We start from the raw sequence: 12,094 nt of genomic DNA on the forward strand, positions 1-12,094 counted from the left end.
TGCCGAGTTGTGGTTTCAGATAATACCAAAACTGCAGTTGAGTTTTCTTGTAAATGAGCTGTTGCTATCAATCTTGTGTGACACTGTTAGAGCAGTGTGCATCAGTTTAAAACTCTTCCTCACCTGGCTGCAATAGCTGAACTACCTCATTAACCCACCTCATTAACCTCACAGGCCTGCTTGCTTTCTTTGTGTGAGCCTACTCATCTACAAGGGTTACTTCAGGAAAAAAAACCATCAAGCACTTTAGTTACTAAAGTCAACAGGCAAGATTCTTTAATCACATCAATATAAATGCAGAGAGTATTCCTTACATTAGCTCTCAAAATAAGAAATTGACTTGCTACCTTTCACACAGAGCAACATCTGATTTTTTAAAAAGAGTATTAGCATACACCTGGGAATATAGGTACATATGCTACATATAATCCAGATGTTTTTATTTTTACTGTAGCACCACAAAATGCTCAACAAAAAAACCGTAATATAGAAATAAAGAAGCATATCCTCAATTTAAAAATTCTAAATTATAACATAGGCAGGCACAAAACCTTATTTTGAATCCAGTAGGTTTTTCTGCCAATAGATGCTGCAGTAGCACTAAAAATTACTGTGACAGCATAAATAGTATATTCCTTGGGTAAGTCCCTGGAGAACACGCTGCCACCTCTACCAGCACCTGCAAACTATGCCCTATCTGCCATGGAAAATGCTGTCTCAAGTTAAGCTTGTGGACCTTTTAGGATCCATATTCCAATTAAAAAAATGTATGTTATTAAATGGCTCAAAGGAATCAAAGATACCAAATCTTTGGGCTGTTCCTGAAGCTGCTGTAACAAACTCTCTATGGTAATAAGCCACCTTCAAAACTGAACTAGCAAGGAGCTTAAAAGTGATATGAAGAAACTGTGCTATTCTCCTGCCCTAATATAATCTTATTAGTTGCACATTCATGGAAGAAAAAAAACCCAAAAAACCCACAACACGCCATGTCACCTGAGCTGGGCTGCAATTACTCTGAAAGGTCTTAATGGAATGTCAAAGAACTGGAAAGTCAAAACAAAGGGGTAAGAATACTACTCTGAAAGGGGTCATGGCTCACTGTAAAATGAAAATAAATTCTGTGTTGTGTCCTAATTTTCCATTTGGAAATTAAACAACTAATCTACCTAGATGTCAGGAATGAAAAAAAAAAATCTCACAGGAGAATTGTGCTGAATTTGAACTTACATAATGAAGCCTCTCCAGTCTTCTTTGGCACTTTCATTGCTACCACAAGTAGTATTTTGAGAGAGATGAGGGATTAAAACCTGTCTAATATTTCCTATTATTCTTCTAACTGAAGATAATACTATTGACATTATGAATGTCAATGAAAATCCCACCCCCCCATGGTAAAGCAATTTTAAAAGTACACTGGTGAAAAGAGAAGTTACTGTAGCATCTTGGACACAAAGGACAACCAATAAACCAGAATGGTTTCTAGAAATTTCAAAAAGGCACAAATTGCAATTTTGTCTTGTCCAGTGGTCGTCAGCAAGGCTGTAACAGGAAGGTCTGAATGAAAGAAAAAGCAGCAGCAGAAGAGGTCTGATATCCCTTCAGGGACACAGAAAGACAAGTTCCCCATGGCCCTCCAGGACACATCTTTGAGGTCACGTCTGTCAGATTTAATAAAGAAGCTGACACAGAGCCCTGTGGGGATGTTTGGTCTTTTTTGCGGCATTTGAAATCTCTGAACTGGGTTTAGAACCTGAGACCTGGAGTAAAAAGAGCAGAAGTGCAGCTCTGACAGAGACTTACAGAAATATCCTGTAACTGGGCTGGATAAGGTCCTGAGTTCCTGAACAAACAAGAACTATTTCATCAACTCCAGCTGAGCAGAAAGTGCAGCAAATCCACTTTGCCCTCCCTGCAGAGTCTGGGCTGATGAGCTGAGCCTGTGTGCTACTCCTCCTTAAATGCCCATGATTCAAGCACATGAAAAGCAGAGGATAAGTGTGGATACAACAGCCTGGTCAGAGAGTGAAAAAACAGGTTTCATTTTCTCACAGTGGACTTGTAAGACTTCTTAAAGAGTTGCAGAAACAAAAATAACTAGTTAGTATAAACAACTTGTTTTCTTACTCTGTTTTTCTGTTCTTAAAGACTGTTTGTAAGAAAATGTTTTCGTTAGTTAACCAATCAAGTAGAATGTGTCGAATCTGTCTATAAAAGGGAGAATTTTTTGTATTAAACACACTTCTCCTTCAAACCAGCCTAGTATAATTTCTGTCTCAAAAGCAACAGGTAAGCTTGCCCACAGGAGTGCTACAGAGGCAAAAAACCATCCAGTCTGAAACAGGAGAGCACATGCACACCCACTTTGTAAATGAACCTGCAGCCCATCTTCGCTGGGCCAGTCTTTGCCCCTTCTGCTGAGCTATTCTCTGTACAATTCACACAAATTCAGACACACTGCAGGTATCACCAAGCCACTGCCTACAGTGTGGACACTGGGGCACTTTAAAGCACTAAATGCCATAGCTGAGAGAGCTCAAAGGCATGTCTCAAAGTCCAGCCTGGATTTCATGAATTCTTAAAAAACCATATATTCATTAGCTTGGTTGGCAAGTTCAAGGTCACACCTTGGACGAAACTACCATAAACTGAATTAGATCTTTGAAAATGCAGTTCCTTCTCTGAGCTCTCTCATCTCCTCAGGGTTGTGGGAGAGGAGCTATCTGAGTAGGTAAACCTACTTCAGAGATGAGGGAATAGAAGGAAAATAAACTTTAAAGTACAAACACTGCACTTCAAAGTTAGGAATACTAAACCAACTATGAGCACCACTGATTTTAAACAACTGAGTTACACATTTTGTTTGCTGTCCTCCTCTCCTGCCACACAGTATTTCTAATCATTAAACACAAGATATTTATTCTGATTTCTAAGATTTCTGGGAAGCAGAGGACATTAATCTTCTGTGGAGAAAGGAAATGCTTCTTATTCAAAAGTGCAAGAACATTTGAAACCTTCCCAAATTCTAGCTAAACAAGTAAGCACAGGCACCAAAGAAAAAAATAAATCTGGGCTCTTCCTTTCTCACAGGTCAATTATCACACAGAGCATGGGAAGCTGCCAAAAACACTGCTATGTTCAGACACTAAAACTTGCATTTTATTTGCCTGCAGCTGCATTGCACAAAGAAGGGAGTGTTAACCCCCTCTCCAAGACAAAACATGGCCTACCCCCAAAGCAAGAGGTGATTGATTCCCTGGTTTTTTTTCTTTCAGTGTATTATTACTTATCTTTTGTCCCAAATGCCATTTCCCTAAAATGCTTTGATTGCAAAATATTGATTTTTTTTTCTCATTTCTTTTCATCCTTGTTTACCAGCACAGATAGATATAGCAAAAAGAGTAATGAAGCACCATTTAATGTTTTTCAGGTTCAGATTTCAAATTTGCTCAGTATGGTCCCTATTTTATTTTCAAAGATGCTCTCCCCTGGCTTTGAGTTCTAACAGCTTAAAATGAGATTTTATGCAAGATCCATTTTAAATGAAATGAGAAAAAAATAATCCCAAAGCTCTATAAAACTAAGTTTTTGCATTAAATTTTTAGACATAAAGCCAAAGTTTCCAAATTTCTAGCATATGCCCTAGTTCTTTTGTCTAAAATAAAGGTACTAGCAAGGAGCATCACTGTATGAGCTTAGAACTGGAAAGACTCCAGGATTTAAAATGTGAAGCATCTGGTTTCCTCAGCAACCCAGAAAATGTATTTTGGTGCCTACTGGGTATCAGTGATGATGCCAATTGTCATGTTAATTTTTCAGATCTTTGCTGTTCATAATCTTCTTCTGTGTCATTTAACTGATCTCTAATCAGCCAGTAAACTTCTATTACTTTCTTCACCTTGATTTTTGGATGACTAAAAAGTATAATTTTAGTATACTTTTTAGTATACTCATCAGCTTTAACCAATACAACAAAAATAATGGTTCATAAAGCAAAGCAAGAGGTGGTCTGTGTCAATTAATCCAGAGACATCCCCCCCAAAAAAGGTGCATTTTAAATAATTTTTTGTTTCAACAGCAACAATTTAGGATAGCAGAGTTTTGGGCACCACGCCAAACAATTCCTTGTCAGTGTCACCAGAAAAGGTGATTGCACATCTAAAACAGTCACAGAAAATAAAAAAAATCATGAGGTCCAATACCCATTCAACTATGGCTACATTCTAGTACAGGCAATCTCTACATTCCAAAAGAAATAAGCAACTCTTCTTAAATGGCCAAGTTATGCAAGTAAATAATTTTTAATAAACTCTGTTATTTTTAGATCTTTATCACTTTAGCTTTTGCTCCAAAGTTTCTTTGTACCTAGCATTAAGAAATATTAGTGTGCAAAATCTAGTTGATTAGAATACAACTTCAAAAATACCTAACTTCAAAAATGCCTGAGTAAATGCTGAAGGAAGAGTACTAGGGGAAAACTGATTAAATAGTATCTACTAATTCAATCCTTGATTTGGTTAAATTCCTTCAACTTGCCGCATCTTTACCCTGTTCCTTCTCATACCTGCTCATTCCAAATACATTATTTCCATACAAAAATACTAATTAACACTACACAAGAAAAGCACTTTTTGTACGACGTGCCTTTCATGATCTTCCACCCTATTCAGTTAAAATGAGTACTACTTAAACCACGTCAATAAACTTAAAACAAACATTTACTATCAGATAATGAAGCCAGCAAGAGAAAAACCCAGACAAACCAAACTACTATCTATAATATCTAGGACCTCTGAAGATACTTTAAACCAGACTGTCAGATCTTCAACTAGAATCTAAGACTAAAACCTGATCTGTCTGAACATACCAGTTTGTAACAAGAGAGAGGAATAAAAATACAATTGTGCATGGAGGTAAAAGTTTAAAAATTGCCCTTTTTTTTTTTTTTTAATGGCAATAAAATTCTGAACTGTCCTGGAAGAACTGAAAGATAGCACTTGGATAAAGCAGAAAACAAGATATGCACTTTAATAAGATGCACTCTAGAAATGCAAAACCAGAAAAAACAAATCACAGTTTACAAGGATTGAGAGAAAAATATTTATATGAGAGGAGCTACAGGCTTTTGAGTTTCCAGGCAGAGGGCAGAGATAGCCATCTGTAAAGTCAAAAAAGGACAGCCATATATACCAGATAAATTGAGGCTTCATAATTTTTCCCTAGCACCTGAAACAGTTTTTATGCAAGTTCTCATAACTTTCACAATAACACATACTAAAAAATCAGAAAAGCCCTTCCTTAGGTATTTTCTCAAGCTCTGCTTTTCTGTGGAAAAATGTTAAAGAGAACAAGAAAATGCAAACCCCTATCTATAGAAAATCCCATACCTACTCTTCAATCCCAGGTCTGGAGAAGTAATTCAAAATCTGAGTTAAAGACATCAATCCTTGAACTTGAAAGGCCTGAACTTCCAGGTTTTTACCCCAGGCTATACAAAAACCAAAAAGGAATTCCATATTGCACCACAAACCTCAGATAAAAGAACTGCCACCTGGATTCTCCACAAGAATATTCTAGGTTAGCTAGTTACTCTTCAAGTTTACAACTCTCACAATTTAACTGTTGATGTTAAAGAAAATGCCTCCAGCAACTTCAAGGGTAAAGCAAATTCAAATCTCTGCATGTGATTGTAGTTAGCAGCAGGAAATAGACATTTTTCTACAGATAGGTTTATGTATTTCATACAGAGAAGCTGAGAATGCTCCATCCCTGGAAGCATTCAATGCCTGGCTGGACAGGGCTTGGAGCACTGGTTTAGTGGAAGGCATCCCTACCCATGGCAGAGGGAACTGAACCTGGATGATGTTTCAAGTCCATTTCATCCCAAAGCATTTTATGATGCTTTGTTTCATTGGGTTTTGTTCTTGCTTAAGAAGCTCAGAGAGAGGTTTACACAACACCACAAATTGCAGTTTATTATGGCAGTGTTATCCTCAGTGGAGCTATCCAGGAGAACAGGACCTCAAAGGTTTCACTCTTAAAAGCCTGGGTCCTTTCTTTCCAATCTGAAAAGAGCAGGTACTTTTCACTGGAAAGCAGCAGGGAACAGTCCTGAAAAACCAGGTCAGATGCATGAAGACACAAAATGGAACTGTCTCAATATGGATTACTGTGGTCTCAAAAAAAACAAGTACTAAAAAAAGAACCTTTAGAGCTGCCTATAAATGATCTAATGAAAGATCATTCTCAAGTGTCAAGTAGAGCAAGAAACTGTGTGAAAAAGCAGTGTAAGAGTGAATGGAAATAAAACAACCTCAGTGACATTTAACATTTACACAAATGTCAGACTCCCCCCACCCCTTGGTTAAACATTCAGCTGGGATCTCAATCTCTGTCTGGAGGGTGCACGACCAGTTTTGTAAAACAAAAAGAAACACAGCACAAAAAAATCAGAATTCTGTGTTTCTAAAAATATGAACAGTCAAAAAAAAAAAGAGACTGTGAAGACTGGGAATCAGGGCTCTGCTCCAGAATTATTAATTACTTATTTATGGCTGAAGTCCATGCCTGAACTTCCATTCCTGCATGACATTTGCTGTAACAGAACTGAACATGACCTAAACCCTCATGATTTATGGTTACAGACAAGAAGAAAAGGCATTGGCCAGGAATCAAAAATTAATCAATATTCTGAACTATTAATATCACAAGAATTCCACAGAATTGTTTAAAGGTCTAGGAAAAAAAAATAGAACAAAAACCCCCACATCCTCAGGCCAATACACTGAATAAGAGCTCCAACAACAGCTTCTCTAAAGATAAAGAGAAAAAAAATGTTCTTCAAATTAAAATTTATTGCAGTACATGCATTTCTGTCTTTTTACCCTGTGCAGAGGAAAACTGGGATATACTTTGTGTGCAATTTGCCACCAATCATCCATAATGACATCCCTTGCCCTAGGGCTCAGTGCCTTTGGGATGCCTCTCTAATTTGTCTGACACAGTCTACGTGTTTTTTTGACCCAGACCTCACCCAGTTCATTGATAAGGTCTACATCTTTCTTATCTAAAAAGATATGAAGGATAGTCTAACTATCCTATTCTAGCACTTCCCAAGAAATATTAAGTATGAGAACACAGCATTTTTAACAAAAGTTATACAAAATTCTTCACGAGGTCAGTTACAGAGAAATCACCCTAATTGCTTCTACTGATCCAACCTCTCATGCATTCAGTCACATAGTGAAGTCATGATCAGCCTGTGCTTCAAATCAGTGTGATTTTGGTAAGGTGCTGGGTGGGAAAGGATTGATTTTTCAGACCATGTGCCCTTATCAAAATGCCTCAGCCACTAGCAATATTAAAATGGAAGTAGAAGCAGCATGTGCAATCACAGCAAGGCAACAACCTCTGCTGCGAACTCTGATTTTTTGTCAAAAATTCGAGCAAATTCCTCCTTCATCATATTCCCATTACATCAATGGACTGGAACATTAATCTCCAGAATGTACATTCCAGTTCAGACTTTTTGACAGCCTTGGAAATTGAGAAGCACCAGAGGTGTTTATCTGACTTGGAGCTCTCCAACCTTACCTTCTTCTGAAGAACGTTGACTTTGCGTTCCTTCACCTCCAGCATGTCCTTGAGGTCATGGATCTCTCCTGCTTGAGTCCCCTTCTCCTCTGCCATCTCCTGGATCTGCTTTGTCTTCTTGTTCAGCATGGTCTCCTTCTCCTCCAGACGTAACCGCAGCGCGTCCACCTGGGTTCAGAAATGCAGAACAAGCTTTGTTTAGCACTGAAGGAGAGAAACTTCAGGGAAGTGAAACTGCACTTCCACAGGGGAAATATTACAAATAGATACAGAAATTGAACACCCCTTTCTTTAATAATTCAACACATAAAACTGGGATAAAACAGTTACCATAAGTGACAGAAGACTAAATACTAAAAATAATCAACCATGTTATTCCCAACAATATGTGAATAATGCTCCTTCTTGGAAAACCTCAAATCATACTTCTCAAATAACTCAGGTGTGTATCACATAACACTAATTTTTTTTTTACTCAAATAGAAGCCAACACAATGTGTTGTGGAGAAGTTTTCTCACATGCAGGGAAACTGACCCCTTTATTTGAAACATTACTAATAATCAGAGAATAAACACAGACCCACTGTACCAGACAGTCACTTTATAGTCTGAATTTTAATCACAGTAGTAGCTGAGCCTGAAGGTAATGAAAGCAGAGCTCTTTGTAGCCACTGCAGATCACAACTGGGAAGAGGTTACCTCAGGATGGCTAAGAATATTTTGGCTTAAAAAGCAAAGTAATTGTTTAAATATAACGTGTTTTTCACAGCATGCAGTTTTATATTAAAGGTAAAATTGAACAAATGACACAGTACAGGATATTGTGGGTGCAATTTGGACACACAAACACACTCAGAGCTCCAAGGGCCTGAGTGAATTTAGAAACATGCTCTGGGAACGCTGTGGTGACCTCAAACTTCAAAACTGCATGTTGAGCATCTTTTGCTTTTCCTTCTGCATTTCTTGTCCATATGTGAAACAGAGCTCCCAAGACAAAGGAAATGGGAGAAGGAATCAGAGCTACCTGAATATAAATTCACTGAGGAGAGTAAGGTCACCACAGAGCACAGACTAATCTCAAAGGCTATTGTGGAATACGAAATCCAACACCACCAACCTGCTCACGATCCAAAAGAAACCCACTGACCCTTATCCACTCAGCATTCAGCCAGAGCTCAAATCTGCCAGCTTGGCTGCTAATCTCATTTGACAGTATCAGATTTGGTTCCTGTTAGCAGAATCCATTACAGGACATCAGTCACACAGAGTAAACAGGCTGATCAATGAATTTCTTGGTCCTTCTGCACAGCACAGACTAGCAGAGACATGAAGTGAAAGGATGCAACCACTGGACAACCCCAGCTGGGGTAAGAATTTAGGAATTGACTCTGTTTATGGTATTTTGTGCGACACTTAGTTTTAACATATTATTCTAATTCCATTTTATTTTGCATTGCCAATGGAAAAGTTGTCTCTGAGGCTCTGCATTTCCAAGGTTCCACCCACAAAACCCTTTGGCATTTTGTCTGCCTCCTTTCCCACAGAGCAGTAAGCACTTTCCCTCTTTTCCAGGGAAAAGAGCTGCCCCTGCTCTCCCCATCAGCACTGCAATCCCACTGCCACCTCTGTGTCTGGAGCCCTCTCCCTTACACATACATTATTAAAATCACATTCCTGACTTCTCACCCAGCAAATGGGGTAAATAGTGTGATCTGCAGGGATATTAGAGTACCAGGTCTTACCCAAATATGATTTATAGGATGGATAGTATTTGCAATGAAAGGTTTAGCAGGTGGATCATGCTTTGTCTTCTTTTTTAAAACATACAGTTCTATAGATTGATTAGGTATGTTCTTCCTTGGGAATCTTTGATATTAGAGCTAAGAGTCACTTTCATTAATTCTTCAAGGGAAACTGAAAATCTCCCTCACAAGAAAACATAATACTCTCAACAGTTGTGCTGCAAAATATTTGAGACAGTCCAGATGCCTACAGCACAGCAGTAAGTGAAAGGAGAACATCTGCAAATAGAAATTTATCCACAGAATGCTTTCCATTTTCTGATTGATTATTCTCTTTGAACTCTATATTAGCCTATGGTTTGGGGTAAATTGCAATCCTGGTTTTATTTGTGTGAGGTCTTTGCCTGGGAAACCACAGAAAACACTTTCAAAAGTATCTTCAAAGGCTGGCAGGACACACAATCATCACCTTAGCACTATTCCTGGCAGAACACTGCACTTGTTTATCCATGTCAGCTCAGTTTATGCATGGCATCCTCCCGCACTGACAAGAATTGAGGTCTGTGGGAGACAGATGATGCCAACTGCAACAGAGTCAGCTCAGGATTTTCTCAGCACAGGGAAACAATCAGGCAAACACTACTGAGGTGCTGACACCCCTTCTCCTGGATTCTGTGTTTGGATGGTTTTGTCTTAACCCTGTGTTAACCCAACTGCTTTCCCAGTAATGGACTGCCACGTCTTTAATTCTGCATGGCAGGTTACACCTTACAGTGCAGCTCAGGCCAGTCCTTCCTGTCACAGGGGCTCACTCACTTCCCCTGCGTGCAGCACCCACTGCTCACCAAGCTTTAGCAAAACAAGCACACCTTTAACCCTCCCAGGTACAGGGGACTGGATACCACACACAACACTTCTTCACTCTAAGGGTGATATATGAAAAACTGTGCTGGGAACCACTGATTTGTCTTCACAGAGTTTTCCAGTAGCTGTAAATAACATTTTATGTCTCTGTTCTTAATGTGTCTAGCCATATATTAAACATGTACAAGTCCAAATTTGTAAGGAAATGTCATCCATTAGTAGCTCCAATTACTACCAGAATAAGCACAATAAATGAAATTATATTTAATATAAATCTCATCTTAAGCCTTTTTTAGAATCTTGAATTCTGTAATGACAGTCTTAGCTTTCAGAATATTTCCAAACTACAGGGAAATCATTTACATTTTCAGAAGTCCACAGTGAGTTTCAGACCTCACGGTGCTCCACAGTTTCAGGAGCTTGAATTAATAGGACTGAGATTGAAAACATGGGTTTTTTCTGAATTTTATCACCATCTCCACTGTACAGTGGCAAGCATGTTATTCCAACCCTGGTGATTCCCCACTTGGGTTTAAGAAGATGTCAGTGATGCCTAGAAAAAACAGCACGCTCATTTTTCCTGAGTGATTCTTCACATCTACCTGAAAGCTCTTCAAACCATGGCCGAACCATAATTTAGATCAGTGAACCAAACCATACTTCACTCAGTGGTGTCAGAAGGTACAACCTCCCCCCTATACTATATCCAAGCCCCAATTGCTCTGTCACAGCAAAATTCTAAAGTTTAATTCTCTGTAGGTGTGACTGCTGTAGAGGCAGCAGAAGGATCAGGTGGAATACCAATCCTGAAATGTGTATTCAAGAGCCTGCTAAGGTTTCTAACAGGAGCCAGCCACTTTTTAAAGCAGATGTTGAAGTAATTCTATGTCAGCACTCAGAACTTAAAAATAATTGAGAAATGCACAGAGACATGAAATTAAAATTGGTATGTGAGGTGAGAGTTGCTTTTTACCTATTGTAGCTATTGTTAGATTAAGTTCCAAGTATGAGTACATTTTAAAAAGGATCAGTTTGTGACATTCCATTACTAACTGGGAAACATATATCAATCCAAACATATATCAATCCAAAGAAGGAGTTAAGCCTTTTTACTGACAGCATAGTCTGCAATTAACACTTTAAAGCTATGTTTATTGACTGATTTGAATGCAGTGCTACCACAAGACTTAATTTAATTCTCTATTTTTGACACTGATCTTTCTTTTTAACTAGATTAGATTTGACTCTTCACCTCCTTATACCAACTGCAGCATAGCCAGGATGGTCTGTAGATGAGAGTGAATTCTTCATGAACATTTAGCTCCCAGTTTTCCAAACAACTTAGATTACACAACGATGCCATGGAGCAGAGGTGCAGACACCTGGCTTTGTGCAGAGGGTATTTAGCTCCTGCCAGGGTTACAAACTCAGTGCAGGACAGATGTGCAGCTCCCAAGGCCTGCCTGGGTCAGAAGTTGTTCAACTGCTCTTGCACAAGCTCTAGCACAGGACATTTAACACCCAGCTCCCATTTGGACATTCCTCACTAAATATAATCCACTCCTCTGTCTCTGATTTGGTAGAATCTACTTCAGTTTCAAAATGCCAGCATAAGCCCCAGTTGAGAAAAATGCTCAGAAAATTTTATGTTCTAATGAGACATTCAGTGCACACATGATTAGATTAATTTTTATACTAAATATTAATCTGAATTTACCATAGGAACAGACCAATTACAGAACCATGCCAGCTTGGGCAGTATACAAAAATAAAGGAGAACAGTCTCACTGGTTAATGCAACTTCCCACTGAAGCCACAGAACTTTTGGCACTGATCTAAGCTGAAGGGCTCACTGGGTGAAAACTTTATATGGATAAAGCCTTAATTCCAACATA

The 12,094-nt window shown here is 38.7% G+C and overlaps 1 protein-coding gene across 10 annotated transcripts in view; it reads right to left on the bottom strand.

Moving 5' to 3' along the window:
• ERC1 (ELKS/RAB6-interacting/CAST family member 1) overlaps positions 1-12,094 on the bottom strand; it is a 277,525-nt gene that overhangs the window by 184,035 nt on the left and 81,396 nt on the right. For all 10 annotated transcript variants that reach the window (XM_030959956.1, XM_030959958.1, XM_030959955.1 and 7 more), the window contains one exon: positions 7,594-7,761. In XM_030959956.1, the coding sequence (XP_030815816.1) occupies positions 7,594-7,761 (168 nt within the window). The remainder of the gene's footprint in view (positions 1-7,593; positions 7,762-12,094) is intronic.

This window comes from Camarhynchus parvulus, chromosome 1A (assembly GCF_901933205.1).
Source record: "Camarhynchus parvulus chromosome 1A, STF_HiC, whole genome shotgun sequence".
In the NCBI taxonomy this organism is placed as follows: Eukaryota; Metazoa; Chordata; class Aves; order Passeriformes; family Thraupidae; genus Camarhynchus; species Camarhynchus parvulus.